Source organism: Octopus bimaculoides, chromosome 27, assembly GCF_046866305.1.
Source record: "Octopus bimaculoides isolate indiv1 chromosome 27, ASM4686630v1, whole genome shotgun sequence".
NCBI classification, from domain to species: Eukaryota; Metazoa; Mollusca; class Cephalopoda; order Octopoda; family Octopodidae; genus Octopus; species Octopus bimaculoides.
This window is the reverse complement of record NC_142954.1, coordinates 6719518-6740576: the sequence shown is the minus strand read 5'-3', so window position 1 is coordinate 6740576 and position 21059 is coordinate 6719518. Positions and strand designations below refer to the sequence as shown.

General features: G+C 34.5%; 1 protein-coding gene across 8 annotated transcripts in view; it reads right to left on the bottom strand.

Annotated features, from left to right (window-relative positions):
* Positions 1-20652, bottom strand: part of LOC106881973 (uncharacterized) — a 44166-nt gene extending 23514 nt beyond the window's left edge. For 2 of the 8 annotated variants that reach the window (XR_016238585.1, XM_089343145.1), the window contains exons 1-9: positions 19907-20652; positions 5517-5818; positions 5331-5426; positions 5042-5238; positions 4789-4876; positions 4526-4667; positions 3851-3976; positions 3557-3715; positions 3407-3439 (exon numbers count right to left, since the gene is read on the bottom strand). Coding sequence is in view for 6 of the 8 variants with exons in the window: in XM_089343145.1 (XP_089199271.1) it covers positions 3407-3439; positions 3557-3715; positions 3851-3976; positions 4526-4667; positions 4789-4876; positions 5042-5238; positions 5331-5426; positions 5517-5818; positions 19907-20371 (1608 nt within the window). In the remaining 2 variants the exon portion in view is untranslated. Of the gene's footprint in view, positions 1-3406; positions 3440-3556; positions 3716-3850; positions 3977-4525; positions 4681-4788; positions 4877-5041; positions 5239-5330; positions 5427-5516; positions 5819-19906 lie in introns of all 8 variants that reach the window. The other 6 variants (XR_016238584.1, XM_089343144.1, XM_089343148.1 and 3 more) reach the window with 5 other exon arrangements.
* Positions 20653-21059: the final 407 nt, after the last annotated feature.

Sequence of the window (21059 nt, the reverse complement as noted above, 5' to 3'; positions counted from 1 at the left end):
ACTTAGAATGTCCATGAATGTCAACAAGCTCCACAAAGCATAAAAGAGTACTAGAAACATATGGCAAGAGTTCAAGAAAACCTGTGCTCTGAGTCATGAGATAGGAATTTCAAAATTAAGTGTCCATTGAATCTTGAAAAGTCCGGAGTTTTCCAAGTGGTACTCGTAAAGATGTGCAGAAGACAAAAACTTTTCAACGAAAGTTCTTTGAATGCAGATATATTTATACTAAATGGCTGCAGTTAACTATCATAAGTTAGTTTACCAGGAGTTCTCTAAAGCAGGGGTTTTCAAACTGCGGTCCCCACACAAGGACAAGACAGGGGGTCCGTGGACAGCAAATTCTTTTTATGGGCAATTTGATTTTATATATGTTTTTTAATCGAAATCTTTTAATTGACAATAAACCTATTTGTTAAATACTGTTAAATAAATAAATGTAAAAATATGCTTATTTTAAGCAAATATTTATGTATAAATTTCATAAGCGTTTATAAGATAAAGCCTGAAATACAAAGGGGTCTGCAAGTCAAAAAGTTTGAAAACCCCTGCTCTAAAGTGTTGCTTATCAACAGGATTAATTCAATTGCTCTTTCTTAGCGATACTGTCCCATTTACTTGAAATTGCTGCAACTGTGTCAAGTGAAGCCTTCAAGAGGACTTTCTAATGTGGAATTTTAGTTCCAGCAAAATGAGGCACCCCCACACAATCCAAGTAATATAAGGGCCTCCATTTGATGAGATCTTGCTAAACATTATAAATGAACATAAAGGTCTTTAGTAGATAACCCTCTGCAGTCACTAGGCTTTACATTTTTTTTGTATGGGAATACTTAAACTTTCAGGTACAAAACTCATGAGTGTATAAATAAAAAAAATAAATAAAAAAAACAACAGCAACAACTCCGAGTGCAAGCATTGAACATATCCACACACAAATACCAAACAAAATATATTATTTACAATTGGCGGATATGTCTTTGTCTTGTTTGTTGTTAACACAGTTTCAGCTGATATACCCTCCAACCTTTATTAGGTGTCTTGGGCAAATTTTGAACCTGGGTTCTCATTCCTAAGGTATTTTTCGATATTATTATTCAGGTCACTGCCTGGAATAGAACTCAATCTAGGGGTTAGTAGCCTGCGCTCTTAACTACTACGCCATATGGCGTAGTGGTTAAGAGTGCAGGCTACTAACCCCTACATTATGAGTTCTATTCCAGGCAGCGACCTGAATAATAATATCGAAAAATACCTTAGGAATGAGAACCCAGGTTCAAAATTTCCCCAAGACACCTGATGAAGGCTTGAGGGTATATCATCTGAAACTGTTAACAACAAACACGATGAGGACAAATATCCATCAATTGTAAACAATGTACATAATTCCCTAATGTCTTAAATATAGAACTGCACCAAACAAAATGTTTCAATATTTGCCATTCCACCGGTTCACATTACAGGCTTGCATGTGGACCAGAATGTTCACCAGTTTGAAAGCAGGCATCCACAATTGAAATTTTGCCTACAGATTCTATTAAATTTTCAAAATGTATTTTAATGAACACTGACTTTATAATCCTCCAATGTGTGCATACATTTTTGGTGGGATACCCTATATATATATATATATATATATATATATATATATGACAAATTAGATAGCAACTTAGGTGAAGATTTCAAATCCTTATCGTCAATGAACAAAATCAGGGCACAAAAAAAAAAAAAAAGTAAAGACAACAGCTATATTCCTAACTTGGTCATTACAAATGATAGGTTTCAGATGACTTGCAGCCAAGATATTATAGACAATTTATCGGTACAAATATGATCGACTATGTTATTAAATATAACCAAATATATTTCTATTCACTAAATACAAGAAATGGAAAAGATTAAGTAAAAGGTTCCAAAAGAATTCAAAAAATATGTAATATTTTAACTTTTAAAGAAACATCAATATAGAAAATAAAACAGGAACTGGTACTGGCTCATTTATAATCAATAATAGAGGTAGTCACATATAGCTACTTGACTCCTCTACACACTTTTATATAAAAAAAAAAAAGGTGTGCAAAGTGTATGCATGAAAGAGAGCAATTATTTAACACCCATTACTATTACTAGGAGGCAATGCGTGCTATTTTTTTTTTAATCTGAAAGACTCTACATGAAGCCAAAATACCAATTGTCCCAATAGAACACAAGAAATGTACTAAGTGTCAAATATTCACTTTAATGAAGTTTATATTTGAAGAGCATCAAATGTGTTGGAGAGTTCCAAGGGCAAGAGTTGATAGATTTCATATGAAAAATGAAGTTCAAGTGAACATCCTAATATTCTATTCAGTTTTATTGAAAAGAACCGAATTAGATGGCTTCTTGGTATAGCCAATAGAAAAAAACCCACAGGGGTTTTATACCAAGATCATTTTTACACTGTGATAAGAAAGATATCACAGAAACAAAATATTGAATTACAAAATTTTGATTTAAAGCTGTATTAAAATACATGAGAAATTTGTAGGATAAATAAATTGAATGCGTATAATAGGAAATGTTTGTACAGTATGTGCCAAATCTATTTTACTGAAGTTGTTTTGTATTAGCGGTACACAAGTGGAGAGTTGATACAATTTTACATATAGAAATGGGATAGCATAAGTGAATGAGTTTCACTTTGGTAAATTGTCCTGGAGAAACTCACTAAGAAAGTATATCTGAGATTACTCAAATAGCAATTGATATATGGCCTAGAACTAGCATTGTAAACCAGGTTTAAATGAATGCTATATATATCACGAGATTAAACATTGTCAAGTGAAGACTGAATCCAACATGAGTCTACCAAGACAACTATCATAGATTCCACACATGATCTGAGTTGATGCTTATGTCGAAATACTATAAGCCTAACTGAAGTGGGGGGAAAAAACAAACTTTTCTTTACATCAAGTTCAGCAGCTTGGATTTGGTCAACACATACAAATCAATAAACACTATTTTAAAATAGATTTCTTGTTAAACAAATCCTAGGTAATTATATGTGGAGATGAAGCTGGAGTTTATTTTTCACAATACTATAAACACAATTATGAAAACTGACCAAAAATGGTCAGGATTTTTTTTTTTTTTTTTTTTCCCCAGTACTGATTTTGGTTGTTTCAGCTACCAATTTTTTTTTTTTTTAATTCTCCAACTGATTGGGGTGAAATTGTGTAAAAATGAAACACAAGACCCAAAGATCATTAAAAAGAGAAACTTGTATAGCTACCGCTCTAAATTACATATACAACTTCAATGTACCAGGATATATTTCAATCCACTTGGAGGTGGTGGGGATTTTTGAAAAAAAAATTATAGTCCTTTTAAATCAGCAACTATAAATAAAATTTTCACTTACCATTCTGTTGGGTACACTTTGGTTCATTTTAACCTAAAAGGATACAGTTAAATATGTGAGCAAAAGTGAAACATTTATTCTAGTTTTTATTTTAGTTCACATAAAACCAAGAATGAAAAAATTCCAAGAAAATAGTTATGTAACATTTACCATAGAATTTGCAGTCATTCCTCCACCCGTTGGGCCTCCACCCATATTAGAGTTGCTAGTATTGCCACTGCCACCAGGTCCTCCACCCATGTTCTGTCCACCCATAGGTCCTTGGTTACTGTAATTGTAACCACCACTCATACTTCCTCCACCAGTCATCTACAAAATGAAATCAATTGTCAGTCATCTACTCTTCAGTTCAAAACAAACAAGCTCCACTTGTGATACAAATATGCAATATTTAAAAAGCACTGAAATATAAAACCCATTGAGCTTTCATAAAAAAAAATTTACCTGATTCTGGCCAGGTCTGTCAAGTCCCATAGCTGCAGGAGGTGGGGGAGGAGGTGGGAGAGGAGGTGCACCAGTGTTGGTGTTTCTACCTCTCTGCTGATTATCATTCATTGCTGGACTACCACCCTACAGAGGAAAATAAACGCTAGTGTAACTATCAACAACAGACCTGTTACTATTTACTAACATCACCGATCGCATGCTATGACCAGCCAATGAAATTTTTTAAGTGGAACAGGGAAAAAAGAAACAACCCTGCTTCCATACATCACTATTTTAAACTAAACAAAACATTTCTGGTGACTTATCTAATTTATTGTAGCAACTAACATAATACCATCTTTATTATATTAAGTAAAGCTCCAAGAATATGAAGCTATTTGAAGCAAAAGAAAGTACTGAAATTCCAATCAAGTTTACTAGTATTTTTGAAGTATTCTGCCTTGGATAATAAAATTCTTAAACTGATTAAATTTCTTAAATGAGACAGGTTTTGAACACAGAACTTCTCTATATTCTTATAATTCATTACATTTTCTTAAGAACATTTTTGTAAATCAAAAAAGCATGGATTTGAATGTAATTCAACTCCTTCATAGGCTGCAGAACAAACATAGGTCAAGGAGAACAATTCAACTCCAAAATTCCTTACAAGAAAAAATAAAAAGCACTTGCCTGTCTTCCCATCATGTCTCCTGGACGATCCCTACCCATAGATTCTTGTCCCATTTGTCGACGACGAATTTCCTGGGATCTCAACAGTAAATCTGTACGCCTTCGGTCATCTTCTTGCCGTCGCCTTTCTTCGTCCTGGCGCCTGTTGGGATATCAATTTAAGAGAAAATTTATATAAGTAAAAATTGTCCAAACTTCCAAGCAGCAAACGAGACATACAGGCAATTAAGTTTATCAAGTGGAAAAAAAAGAAAACAATTTACCTCATTTCTAATTCTTGTCTACGGCGAATTTGTTCTTGTTGACGTATTTCTTCAAGTCTTCTAAGTTCTTCCTGCTGTCGCAGTAAGTCTTGAAGGAAAGTACAGAAAAAGATTATTGAAAATTGGCTGCAATAAATAAGGACAACACAAATTATTACACATTCTACATACAACATTACCTGTGCCCACTGTTGTCAGTTTCTCTACAATCAGGTATTCAACACTGATATCTGAACACTAGATAAAAACATACCTTGACGGATCATTTCAGCTTGTTGTTCAAACATTGCATTTTCCATTTCATCTTCCAATTTGAGGCGAGACTCTTCCATAGCTTTCTTGACACCTTCATGCTGTTGTTTCTCAAGTTCTTCAAGTTCTTTCCAGCGCAGACCAAACTCATATTCAAAAGAGCCAGGAGGTGCAAAGCGAGGTTCTGATTCTCTGTCCCTATTATTATTAAAGTAAATATTTAGTAAGGGGTATATTAAGAAAAAGTTTACAAGTAGGCTAAAAATACAAGAAAATTTGAAAAAACTCACTTCTTGTAGGCATCAGTTTTATTGATGAACTTTTCCGGATATCCATCTTCTTCGTCCTTTTGGTCAAGGGGTTCAACTGTCACTGGACGTGGAGCACTATTTAAAAGATAACGAGTTTAAGATTTCAAAATTGGCGAGATGTCGAAAATTCTCAACATCAATGATAAGAAAAAAGAATTTACTTACGATGACAGGAGAAAAACACCCTCAGTTATTCTTTTATACGCAGCTTGAGCACCAGGTTTTCTTGCAAACTCTACAATTCCTTCACCTGTTGGCCGACCTCTATCATCAACTATGACAACTGCTCGTTCAACCTCACCAAATTGGGAAAATGCTTGATGTAACAATTCATTAGAGACATGTTGTGATAGATTTTTCACTTTTAAGGCAGAACCTAATGACGCATAACGAACACGCAGTGTTCTTCCTTTGCGTTGCATGCCATCAAGAGCAGCTTTTGCAGCTTCTGCATTGTGACGATAGTCCTACAGAAAAAAGGAGGGTAAAAATGGAAAAAATATTACCAATAAATAATATAATTTGGACTACATCTCACAAATTCTCTATTAATTACCTATAACATCTGCAATATTCAATTACAGCAAGTGCAAACCCTAACACGTTTTTGTACTAATATTGCTTTGATATTGGAAAGAATCCAGCTATCAAAGTTTGATAAACTTTTGCCAAAGTTAAAATGAGTTATTGATCAACTACATAAGGGAGCAATCTAGGTATTTAAAAATAAAATTTATTAGATAACTAATATTTATTAAGTGGGTATAAATGGCATGTGTGTGTAAGAGGTATTACCTACAAAAACAGTATGGCATTTTGTAATCATAGCTGCATGTTTATTTAAGTGTTCAATAGCTTCCTAAACAAAATGGTATATTTCAGGTGTTTTGCTTACTATTAACATTTAGCATTTATACAATATTGTTGGGATATATTCAACAAATAAATCTAATTAAGTTTCTTTCATGCACATTGTTTATGCATGTTTTTATAGCATAATAACTACTTTTGATTGAAGTTGAAACAGCTTTAAACCTCAAATTTTTTTCCTCAAATATTTATTTGCAAGCTGTCTTCCAAATTCACACCATGTTTAATCAAGATATATTTTACTATTTTCCATGACGCATTCAATCTTACAAAGCCATTACTTTTCACCAAGACTACAAAATGTATTCAATGTTATTATGGCCATCTCATCTGAGAAGCCACACCAGTGTAGTTGCATCATTATCAAATTTTACCATCAATTGAAATGTTAATGAAAGCAAATAATTCATTACAAAAGGTGGAGTTTAAAAACTTCTTGAAATCTATCAGAATGAAGTTTTCCATAACAGAATTCTAATTCAGTTTTTAAGTGTGTATCATCTATGTACACACATATACATACACAACTACATATTCATAAATGTGTATTGAGAGAGGTATATAGCTATAAAGATATTTTAATGTGCCTCTATACCTCCTTTTGAGTTGAATTTAACTGAGAATGCTAAAACTCGAGATATAACCTTAAAATTACGTTTGCCTGATTGCTGGCAACTTTCCAAAAAGGAGACTTCACATCTCTCACTGTCTATGACCTCAAACATATTTGCTCAAAGCAACATACTTTCCACCTCACCACACAACAGTTCCAAAACACACTATTCATATCTTGTCAACACACCCACTCATTTCCATTAGTCTCATCATATTCAAGTAAAAATAATGATTTTAAAGTAAAGATCTAGAAGGCTGATGCATCAGCATGAAATAAAAGTTTTTGGCTAAGTTTTTATTATGAATGATTTAAACTATTAAGATGACCATTTTTTTTTTTTAAGTACCACAACTGCCTACTGATTAATAAGCTTCTCAAAACAGAATCAGCCATAATTATATTCAGTATTACAAAGAACCTATGTTTTTGTTAATATTTAAGAGCAATTTTAAATTTATTTTTTATTATTTTAGGCTAAATTCTTATTTTTACTAATATTTGTTGATACATCAATATTCTTGATTTACAAAATTTTTTGAGTAACTACTCATTACTACATTCTTTTAACAGAAAAATTGCTGTAGTTTCTCAAATTTCAAATTTGACCATATGCTTTAGGAAATCAATCACCATCAGACATCCTCTTTCCATGTTGGCATGGCCTAGGCCTGTCAACATTTGATTAAGAGCTACTGCTCCCAAAAACTGGTTGGTGCATGTTCTTGTGCTACCAACACTAGATAGGCTGAATAGACCTGTGGGGCTGGATTAAAGAGACCTTACAATCCAACACTTTCTCTCCTGATTGTCCTATCACTTTACATTTGTGCTGCTTACATTTTTGTAGTACCAGCCCAAGGGTAATAGCTTCACTCTCATCTGCAGAGAGCACAGAAGGTTCAGTTGAAATATATATAGAAATGTAAAAACCTGAAATGAGTAGAACTCCTCAGACATTATGTCCTAAAAACCACAAGGTATTTATGCTGAACATAAATACTATAGGCACACAATACGACACCCTACACGACAGGAGTTCAAGAAATTAAAAGTACACTTCAGTGATTCTAATTAGAAACAAAAATGAAATGCAATAATATACTCTATGAATGAATGCATTTATGGATTGAGTACTTAGTCATGCATCTCATCATCTAAAACATTTCAATTTAGTTCAAATAAATTTGATTTATAAATTAAATTCAAATGAACATCTATTGTTTTTACTAATACTTTCATTTAACTATGCAACTATATATCTTAATTGAAACTAAACTATTTCTATTAAATCATCATGTCCTAAAAATTATCCAAAATCAGTAGCCATTTCTATTCAGATATTTTGAGAATTGAAACTCATGAAATTAATAGACAAAAATGAAATGAGGTCACTATTTTTCTAAAAGCTGACCTTAGAAATTAGAATCCTTGACCTTGAAAATCAAATACAAATTAGAACCTAAGAAGGTTGGAATTGAAAAATTGTTAAACACAGGGATAACTTTTAAAACTAATGACATATTTTCCTTTTTTTTTTTTTTTTCCTTTTAAAATGGAAAGCAAGTAAAAGTGATTCAGGAAAGGTTTAGACAATTACATATAAATGGAGGATTTTTTTTCCTGCTCATCTAACAGCAAGTAATTTCTCATCTCCATTTTAACCATTAACAACTTAAACACAAGAAAGAATAGTAGTCTATTTTTTGATGAATCATATGTAATGCTCAGAAGCACAAAGCAAAAGTAATGGTTGTTGGAAGACATTATGGTTGCACAAGTATTCTAGCAGCTTTAATACACACAAGATGGTGATTTGGCACTAACATTAGCACAACAAACAAAATGCCTTATAGTATTTAGTTCATACTCTTTACATTCTGGGATCAAACTTGCTTGTCAATTGTCATGCAACTTTTTGAGAACCAAAAAAATAAGTTACTACTCTAGATTCAAATTAATACTAATGGTCGTTGGTACCCGGGCTTCTCGGCAAGACATTTGAGAACTTCTTGCAACTGAAGATAAATTACTTCTTTTCTATATTTCAGTTAAGTTGTTAATTGTTAAATATAAACCCCAAAAGCCATAGTATCTTAGGAGCAGCAACTTTAGGTATCATTAGCTTTACAAGAGAATATCAATGTTACATCAATCTTAAAATTTAATGAGGGTATGTGATGCCCCAGTCATCCTAGCCAGAATGGAATTTGACAGAAGACAGCAAAAGAAATGTCTAATCAACAATCAACCAGGTTAAAAAATGTGGGCAAACATGCACACATCCATATTTACTTGGGTGCCTGTAAAGAAGAGTATAGTTATGAAATTCACTTCTCAACTATATGGTTTAAAGTGTAATCCCATTACATGGTATGTTGGGAGAGTTTTCAGCTATAAGTCTCAAGTTAACCACAGCTCTAACTGAAATTTTGGTAGATGGAAACTGTACATGTGCACACGAACCATGTCTGCACTGATATCAACGTGGACAGCAATACCAATTGTTCTGTAACTTAGCACTTTTAACCAATGGGATAAGCATTTATACTACCTCAAAAAATCTCGTCCAATTCATACCAGCACAGAAAAGGGACAAAGTGTAAGTAATAATCATTCAATTTTCTGTGCAAAGTACAGGCTGAAATACCTTGTATTACAACATTAATGTCAGGAAGTATAATTTATTTCAAGTAATATTCATAGCCACTTCAACATGGCTGTCCGTTCGATTTTAACCCCAAGAGGACATTCCCACTATCTGGTTATTTCAATTAAAATTAGATTGTAAGCAATGTTCTGGACTAAGTAGACCACCCTAAATTTCTTTTCCAATAGAAAATTTGAGGGAATTTTTTTTTTAACATGAAAATTTACAAATCTTTAATAGTCAAACGATGTTACTGCTTGATGTACCAACTCTGTACGACATAAATGCAGAACATCCAAAATCCTAGAAAGAGTGGGGATTTTTCATCATATGAGCGCGAGATGATATACCATGTCACCAGACCTGTAAAAGTTAAATTTCTTAGGAATATAAGTGTCTATAGGATGTCATTAACTTAATTCCCTTACATCTGCCTCACACAATGCAAAGTGAATATAACATGTACAAAGAAACATGGAAGAGGAAGACGAAGTTAGGAGGGTTGAGTAAAGATACTTTGAGAATATGGCAAAGAAGAGAGTGCACAATACCATTTGCTCAAATAGCTGCTATATTATCAACACTTTCTCTATTCAGCTGTTGTCAATTCATTACTACCCTGTTGGAGATAAGCCTGTTCTGCTCACAGGAGGCAACTGATCCATGACAGGGAACTTAAAACACCGCTAAAATATCTTGTCCAAAGCACTAAAACTCTTGTCAATTCATTATATTTGTGTGTATGTAAATGTGCATTGTACGAGTGTGATTAAAAAGTTGGTGTGATCTTGTGCTTATAAGCATGCTGCTATTATCGTTTAGCATAAGATAAGCTCTGGTCATATAAATCTACCATACAAGGCATTCATTTCAATCACAGCTATCCCAGCTTTTTTATTCTAGTATATTTGGGAGTGCATTATCCTGGTGACAGGGATAGGCAGATGTGACTTATCTTTAATAGGTCCTACAACTATGTAGACTCCCATATTGGCTCAAGTTTGTGGGCGTTTTGTTGTTGAATACCACTACTTTTAATACTTCTCATACAATGCAACAAAACAGAAAAAATAGGCTACAGAAAGAGTATCACAGAAAATGAAAGAAATAGTAAGACACTGTAGAAACCATGTGATTAGAGTTCTCATTGGTCATTCGACCAGCTAGAAATGTCATTATGTATCTAAGACGAGTCAGTTGTGATCATGTAACTTTTTAACGAATCTGACAATATGCATGACAAATGGTTTTCTTTCTCTCCAAACATTGCTCATCCACTAATCACTTTACATACCATATTAGTTGCATTTTATTGTAGCACCAGTACCAGCGGAACATATAGGGTTGAGGGGAGGTAAAAATGAAAGGTTATGTGATAGGGGAGACCAATTCACATGAGGAGAGAGTAAGAGGCAGAAATGGGAGATTGTGTTGTAAGGAGTAAGAAGGAACAGTAATTGCAAAGAATAGTGGAAAAGAGAACATGCAGAGACTGAGAATGGTCAATGGCATAACTATCATCAATTATGAACTTGGCAGAGGAGGGAGGAGGTGGACTGGAATTGAAGATAAAGATGGTAATGTTAAAGGAGTGATCTAAGAGAAGTGAAGTCGTGACAAGCAGTACAAAGAATGAGACTATAGGCACATAGACTATAGCAAATTGGAGAACATGTTATTGGGGTTGTATTGGATGCCACACAGCTGATGCAAACCATTTTTGTACACAGACGTGTTCCAGGAGTATTAACAATAACACATTCTCTCTCACTATGTTTAATGCTGCATATATCCTACTTATCCCTTAGTTCATTTGTGCACTTCTTTGTAACATTCTCAAATCCTCTGCACTCGAGGCCCACACCTCAGTGTCATTCAACATTACACTTAGCATACAAAGGCATCATAAACCCTGCCCTTCACTCCTAGAAAGTGAAAAAAGCTTTTGTTGCCAGGAAAAGTAATAATTCTTTCAAGTCAAGTTTCTCCACCCACCCATAACTGCTAATTGGATTATCGTCTGCACCTGTTACTGTACGACTACCCTACAACTGAACCTCAAATAATGAAAGACAAAGGTTGACCATAGAAACATTTGAACAAACTGCTAAGTGATCCAATGCTCTGATGATGGCAAATAAACATTGTATACACATATAAACATAGATTCACATACATGCATATTCGCACGTGCACATGTAGATATTACAGTGCATAACATGTATAAAGTGGCACAAATGATATAACCGAATTGGCGTGGGGGAAGTGGAGTATCCAAAGTTTCGGTCAGAGGCCTTCTTCAGAATTAAGATAACAGGAGTGTAGAGGAAAGACAACAGTTTTACATCCTCTATTTGAGAAACTAGCTGCAAGATAGAGGATGTAAATTTGCTGTCTTTACCTCCCCCACCCCCACCCCCGCTTCCTGTCGTCCCAACCTGAAGGAATATCTCTTAACTTTGGAGTACTTCACTCTCCACAGCAAAGTTTGTTACAGTTTTTTTTCCATCTAAGTATTGCTGACACAGACCACTAAACAGTCTCTTCGAAGTCTTCTATCTCAAACATGTACATACACACATCCATATACTGATATACACGTATTACGAAACCTGTAAAGTCGTCGGATATTGGCCTTGAAGCCAATCTATTTATCGAATAGTACTGGGTTCGTGCCTTGTTCCCGACAAACCTAAGGTATCTTCCGATCTTGTGCGTGTGTATACACACAAATATAGTACGTGGGAAAATGAAAACCCGTTTCAAGTATTTCTACTGAAAGCAAGAGTCACAGTAGATCATGTATTTTCTCAAGACACTAAATATTGCCCTTATTGGTATAATTGTTCCTGGCGAATTCAAATCCAAGCTTGAGCACCTTTTCCTTATTACCTTGCATTTCAAATTGAAAAACATACCTAGAATATGCATAACTATTTTTTTCAGTCATTTGATTGCGGCCATGCTGGAGCATCGCCTTTAGTCGAAGAAATCGACCACAGGACTTTGAGCCTACTTATTCTATCGGCCCCCTTCTGACGAACCGCAAATTGAGGGCGTAAACACGCCAACATCGGTTGTCAAGACAAATACATACATATACATACACGACGGGCTTCTAACAGTTCCCGTCTACTAAATCCACTCACAAGGCCTTGGTCGACCCGAGGCTATAGAAAACACTTGCCCAAGGTGCCACGCAGTGGAACGGAAACGTTGGGAAGCAAGCTTCTTCACCACACAGCCACGCCTGCGGGCAGACGGACGGACAGACCTCAAATTTATTCCGCCACATATATTGTCATGTTCAACAAACTAATCAAGAGAAGGTTAACCGTACACCTGAAAAGATAAGTTTCTAATAGCTAAAGATCTAAGCTGATAATCACCGAGTTTATTTAACTCGACACACCTACGTATTTTTAATAATGTATTGGATGTTAGCACTAACCTTAACTCCTTAACTTTAATCTCATAGTTAGATTAACAAAAGCTTTTTTTTAATATATAAACCAGGAGCAAGAGAACTACAATTTTAACTTCAATCATTGAACTATGACCCAACTACGAGGGGACCTCATCGTGCATGGTTCATAGATGAATATTCTTTTTGAGTGGAATAAATTTGGGTTTGTCTTTGAAATAAGACGCTGTACTTATTTATGCAGCCAACATCCACTTACATTTTAGCTCTGTCTATCTATATATATATATCGGATGTCATATTTTGAAATGACTATTCAATTTGCATATACTTTAATGTGCGTGTGTGTTATAAGTTACGTTTTCCATTTTACAATGTAGCTTCAAAAAAAAATTAGGCTGTTCAGTTAATTAAAAGAAATCTGCAATGACATTTAAGCACTTACAAAGCTTACTCGGTATGTCCAAGTCTTATTTTTGTATTTTCCCAAATTGTATCTTAGCATTATCCAATGAAGATATATGTACCTAAAACCAAAAATCACCGAGTGAACCTATAAAGGAGTCTGACTATCGCCTCTCTGACCTTCCCAGGGGCAAGTTGAAAACATGTTGCCTCCTATTCTCACCACAGCACATTGGCTTTCTTGAAAAGTTTAAAACTAAAGTTAAAAAACGGGCTTAAGTAGTTAGAGAAGAAATTATACGAAATCAATATATTTAGCTACCTCTAAAAACCACTAACATCAAAAGTTACCTGTCTCCCCTGACACACAACGAACACAAGTACAGCTTTCAAAATCTCTGAATATACTTCGATAATTTGGTAATGGTTGCGTTAGCTTAAAGAACCAAGGCGAACATGGCTCCAATCTCCAAAAAGGTCTTAGAAAATGAAACCACGAATGACAGTTATTTGTTAATTCAATAGAATAAGATTTTAAAAAACCAACCAGTTTCATGTTTTAATATCCAATATAGTTTTAACATGTAGGATATTCAAAGTGCAAATTAAATTTATTTTTAACCCAAATTTAGGTTTAAAAAATTTAAGGTTTTAGTTAAAATAAGAACGTGTACTTAAAGCATACACACACGCAATGTGAAATCAATACTATCTGAATGCTATCTTTAAGGTGATCAAATAATATCTGAAGAAGTAAGCCAACATATTTGCCTCATTCTTCAATTTAAATAACAAGTAGGACACAATGTACACCGGATATTTCTGTCGGCGTGCCTCTTTCGGAAGACGGAATTCATTTATACAAACCTACAACAGTTAAATACAAATCATCTCCGTTTTGCACCCAACCACCTTTCAAAACCAAGCCGACATTAGACCGTGTAAGTGGTACAACAGTCACTATGTAAGAAGAATTGAATCAAATACTCTCACCGGCTTTACTATATAGCAGGACCGACAAGGAGCTTAATATATTTTTTTAAAAACCATATGTCCTCAATACTACTACTACTCGTCTCTTTTACATTCTGCTGCTAAAATTTACAAAACATTCACGTCCTATAAAAACTCATAACTGCGCCTCGTATATTATAATTCCTCCGACGCCACCACCACAGGCTGATAGTCTTGAGCCCCCCCCCCCCTCGAACCTCCTGCTGCAATTACAATCTGAACGTTTCAAGGCGAACTTTTGTGTATCATTCACACACACATAACATACATTTCGTTAATTCGACCCCATATCAGGATGAAATAAATGTTCTATATATCATATATCAGTTAGTGCAAACAAAGTAGTAAGACTAACAAGACAATAGTTTTTCTAAGTTAGTTAATTAACCTTGACCGATATTAAATAGTGCGATGTCTAGATTACTAATGCTAAATGATTATCATCATCGCATTTAGACCACCGATGTACTCAGATGTACACAGACCGTAAAAATAAATTTAAAAAAACTCGAATAAAAATAAAAACGTTTGACATAATGAAACTGTACAAAATAATCCAATATGGCTCCACGTTGCCGAGAAAAACTAGTTGAGAGCGAGCGTGGCGTCTTGAGTGAGAGACGTGAGTGTGAGTGAGAGATGTCGGGTTTTTATAATCGAAATTCCGCTTAAAACTGATTCGATGTACCACAATTTAAGGCAGTATCGAATAACTATATACATAAAATATACATATATATATATATATATGTATGCTATACACACACACATACACATATTTTCCAGCTATATATAAGTATGCTTTACGCATATATTCGTAGAGAGAGAGAGGGGGGAGGAGAAGAGAAAATGTAGGATAATGGCGAAGGGGAGGGAGTAATGGAGTCAAGAAAGGAGGAGGAGAAAAGAAGTTCCTTTGTTACTCTCGAGTTAACACAAACTAGGACAAGCTGAGTTTACTTCGTAAATTTCTTCAAACTACATTTTACACTAGTTTACAAGCACTAGAATACAAATTTACACACACGAACGTGTGTGTGTGTGTGTGTATATATATATATATATATAATTCATCTAAATTATTTGAAACAAACAAGTATGAAATAAATATTCAAGCCAGGCCTTGTAACTGTCTCCCTCCAACAGGCATGACTAATTATTCTGAAATACATGTTGGGTCTCACAATAGTAGAATCTAGAAAAACGAATCTGTTTACTACTACTTATAGTAGTAACTATCTAACATAGAAACTAAACCCATGTATATATATCTATTTAATTTAAAGACATTTAAATATCTGAGATCGGTGATAAAAGGGGGAAAATGGCAGATATATGTTTTACATACAATCATACGTCAGAAGCTTTTATTTCATATAAACTAACTGCCTGTTCATAGCACATAATTGGGCTAGTCCACATTTTCTCCTCACATCGACATATATATACATATATATATATATATATATACAAATATTTGCTGATCCCTTAATTATGTTTATAAATATATATGAACTTTTAAATAAGTTCACCAATAATGGTGCTTTCATACCAATGGGCTTGGTAAAAATTATTAATTGTTAATTGATTTATTAATTAATAAATTGATAATCCTTTACCCTTTTAATTTGTATATATATATATATATATATATATATATTTAAACTTGCATTTCATGGAGTGGAACTACTTCCACATGTGACAGCCCGAGATGACGACAGCACATATTTAACACCACTCAGCCAGCCTTTCTTAAAAAGGTTGCCCAAACCCATCCATATCTTTGCAGCTTCTTTATTTTGCTGTGTGAACCAGACATGTAGCCAATTCAGACAGAAACTGACTTCCAGTAAGTAACCAAGTGGTACCTTTAATGAGCATGTATGAATGAAAGGGAAAGTTAAATCTCGGCGGGATTTGAAATCGTAATGCAGTGAACCGAAACAGAACAAATGCCGTAGAACCATCTTATCCGATTGTCAATTCGCCACCTTTCAAACACAAGACACAACACAAGCACGAAATTGCAGAACCAGAAAATAAAATATATATATATATATAAAATAGATAACATACAAATGGTAAAATTTAAGAGGATTTATGCATAAAACTTTATTCAGATGAGAAATCTATGCCAAAATAAATGTCTAAAAAGCCTTTCTCTCTATATTATATACACACACACTATATATATATATATATATATATATGCGTTTAGCTGTAATATATTATATTGTTCGAAGTCGACAATTCAGTTAACCGCATACATAGTAGCAATGGACTAAGTCCTCCTCGGCTCTCTTCAAACGACATTTTTACTTGAAGCACTGCGGCATATATAAAATAACATGGCGCAGTTTTCTAGAGCCAACCAGACCGGTCGCACCGATATTGAGTTTAAATTACTATGTTCTACGTAATGTTTAATAAAAAAAACAAATAAATAAATAAAGGGATGGGCAAGACTGGAACGACTTTGATTCAAAATTTGTGGATCTAAAACCAATGTTTCTAACATGTGGTTACAAGTCCACATATTGATGAGGTGGTTGGGGTTGGGTATGCCGATTAAATTAACATCCAGTTTTAATTAGTATTAGTCTTGAAAATTTTCGACAAGGAAGGGATGAAATCAAAGCTGGACTAAGGCAGGATGAGAGAGGATGCAATGTAGGGTTAGATCGAATCCCAAAAGGTATTGTTTGAGGCATGGTCGAAAAATGGGGGGGGGGGCTTTAATTCCCAGTCAGTTCTGGTCAAATGAATCTGCATTAGCGCCCGATCAATAGGTAATCCAGACGTGACCATCCTTTAATTTCTTTGTCTCTCTCTGTATCGAACATCTAGTATAACCATCCTGCTTTCAAAAGACAATAACTATGTGACTAGGTTGCTATTTCCTTTGAGTCACCAAAGAGGAAGTATCACGCTAGCACGGCAGGACGAAAGCGGAACCAACTGACATTAAAAAAAAAAAAAAGATCGAAACGGCGTTGTCAGGGGGAGAACAAGAAAACGACATGTGGACTTAAAACTATTCAGATCGAGCAAAAATTCGTTCAACACGTTAATAATTCTGGAACATAATTAAAAGTTCTATTTTTCAACTGTTCCCTTTATTAAGTGAAAAACAGATGAGGTTGTATGGTCCCTCGATTTACTAAAAACGGATTTTTAAAAAAAATTGTTTCTAATATTCGCACAAGGCCAGCAATTTTGAGAGAAGATTTTAGTCGATAACATCAACCCTTAGTATTCAACTGGTATTTTACTTTCGATCTCCCTAAAGGATGGAAGGTATTAGTCGGTGGAGATGGAGTATATGTAATCTGGGTATACCCCACCTTTTTAATTTTTTTTTTTTTTTACGGAATCCCACGTTTTAGGCTATGGAGATTCCGATTCTGAAAAAAGATTTTCAAAAATCTCAATTTCAAAATTTCGATCCCCCCCCCCCCCGGTTTTTATATAGATCCACAGGGTAAACCTAACCCTAACCCTGACCGTAACCCTAAACCTAACACTAGTTTTGTGAGATTTGGCTGTTATTTCTAGCACGTAAATAGCCTGCTTGGTGGGGGGGGGGGGGAATTTTTTCAAAATTTTTTTTTTCAGAATCGGAATCTCCATAGCCTAAAACGTGGGATTCCGTAAAAAAAAAATAAATAAGGGGGGGGAAAGGTTCAGATTACATATAGTCCATCTCTACCATTAGTCGAACTCGGCAGGATTTCAATTCACAAAAAATAAGGGAGCCAGTATAAATGCCGCTTAGTTCTTTCTAGATAAAGGCCCGCCAGTAGATGTCTCCACTGAAATTGACCTGAGGCTAAAAGGTACCCTCGATTTTAAGGGTCCTTTATTCAAATTCATCTTTTAATGCAGGCCTCTTAACCGCCATTGTTGATTTAATCCCCAAGACCTGAATTTTTTTTTTCTTCCTTAATTGATTTATACGGCGTATACTCGGTACGCCACACACACACACAGCCGTATTAAAGGACTCGATAAGAATTTAGGAGCGTAAAAACGAACACACCATCCTTATCTAGTTGTTAGTGTTTGAATATATTAGGAAATAGGTTACACAGTCACCCGATCTGCTAGAAATAAGTCAAATTTTCCTAACAGGGAGGTTAATTCGTAGAAAGATTTTATATATCTTAACGAAAGAGGTCACAATGTCAATCGACTTGCCAGAAATAAATCAGATCTTCCTCAAACTTTTTTTTCTTTTTTTAATGAGAGGGACATTTTATACTATATAGTCCTAGATAAAATCCGTGAAAATAAAAGGGATGCTCATAGCAGTAGATGTTTGCTCAATCCGAGTAAACCCAGGGGTAAAATATACATCATACATACATTCAAAGATCCTTTCACGTTTAAAGGGACTTCTGAATTAGGTCCCTACACACACACACACATATATATATATATATATATATGGCATAATTACAATTTAGTCCTCCCTCTATCCGGTACTGTGTTTCCTCATAATCTTATGAAAAACAGGGATGTATTCTCTAGGGGATAAATTACGATTATGTCGAGAAAAATTCAAATATTTTCTGGAGGAATTTCTAATCATTTCATTTCTACTCCTTTGTTAAGCAAAAATTTGTATTAACTTCTATGTAATCTACAATCTCCAAAATATTTCTGCAAAATTTCGTTGAAAAAATAATCAGTGTTGAAAAGAATTAGGAAGCAAAATCAAAAAGATTAATCAACTTCAGATCTTTTTTCTAGATTTTTTTTTACCAAGGTGATCAACACTCTTGAGAGAAGGATATCTTTACAAAGTTTTATTGAAAATTTATGCAATTTTTCAGGAAGCTGAAGAGAATTTTGCGTGGAGACAAACCAGTTTATGACTTATGTGGAATGAAGTTTTTCCTGAATATTATCTGCAACCTTGAGAACATGTTTCAGGAAATTTTCAATGAAAAAAATGCCATTTTTTAGGAAATTGCAGATATGTGGGAAAATTTGTAGGTTCCTAAACTATAGCTGTCATATATATATATATATATATATTGTAGCTACAAAAGTGGGGTAAAATGGTAATTCTTAATTATTATTGCCCACATAACAGTAATCGAAACGATCAAAATTTTTTTTTTTTTTAAATTTCACTGGAAACAATATACATTTTTTAGTAAATTATGAAAAATTAACGTAGGGCGCTTAAATGTCGCAATACCTCATATATATATATATATATATATATACACCTCAAAGTGGTCGGCGAAAATTATAAATTATAATAAATCTAAGCCCTCGAAAACATCTCGGTAAAATTTTAATGAAAATTTTTCTATTCCTCAGGACATTTATGAAAAAAAACTGCGTGGGGCCCTAAAATGTAGTTATGCCCTATATAACATGGCTACATCTGTAAAAGAAAACATTATAAATAATCTGAGCCCTCGAAAACATATCTCGGCAAAATTTTAAACGAGGAATTTTGTATTGCTTAGGACATTATAAAAAGAAAACTTCGTAGGGCCCTAAAATGTAGCTATGCCTTATATATAACATGGCTCCATTTGTGAAGGAAAAGGTTTAATACTCACCAGTCGGATAAATCCAAAACCTTTGCTAGCATTAACGTAGACTTCGGAGATCTCTCCATAAGGTTGGAAGAGCTTTCGAAAGTCTTCTTCTGTGATGTCAGGTGTGAGATTACCAACGAATAAACGACATCTTCCCGTGAATTTCTTTTCGTCTCTTGTCGACAAGGCCGCAGCACTGGCAGCCGACAGACCGGAGACGTCGCCTTTGCCTCCATCCTGGTTGTTCCCACCACCTTGGCTATTGCTGTGTTGTTGATGTTGCTGTTGGTGATGCTGGTGAGATTTGCTGCCCGAATGTAAAGATCTTTCGTTCGATTTGCCTTTGTCGTTACTCGAACCCGTGTTGCCGCCACCGCCTCCTCCTCCGCGGGAATTCGGCGACATCATCTCTTGTTTCATGCTATCCGGCTTGTTCTTACCCGGGTTGTTGTCGGTTTGTTTGCCCTTATTAAAGCCTCCAGCCATACCGCCGCTGTTGGCTTGTCTATTCCGTTTGGGAAAAATCGTGAAGCCTTTTTGGTACCGATTATAAGTAAAAGTTCAGGTATATATATATATATACCTTTCAGAAAACCTTCCGGGGGGGGTTTCTTGATGGTCTAAAAAAATACTAATAAAAATCCTTCTCTTTCTACTGATAAAGAGAACTAGAGAAAGAGAAGAACGTGTACAAAGTGCGTCCTTCTTTCCCTTCTCTTATTCTCTCTCTAACACACAATTACTCAATATGGCGACCCTTCTTCACTGAGAAAATATTTATGTACCACGTGCTCTTCCCCATTCGCGCGTACTCCCGTCTAAATCTCGCATTCGACTAACATGGATCTTTTTCCGTTTTTTTTTTTATTGTAAAATTATAAAAATAAATGTAATGAATTAAACTTCGAAATATAAATTGATGGTCATTATTTTTGGAGGCTTTGTTTTTATTCAATCACCATCGTTCGTGTGAGATAATTTAGAAATACTGAAGCGTTACAAGTTTTTTAACTTGTCGGCTGCAAAAACGAGATAACCAATTTTCGAACATGGCGCTCCTTCTGACGTCAGGAGCTACATACAATTATATACACACTTACATACATACATATATATATATGTGTGTGTGTGTATATATATATATATATATATATATATATATATATATATATAT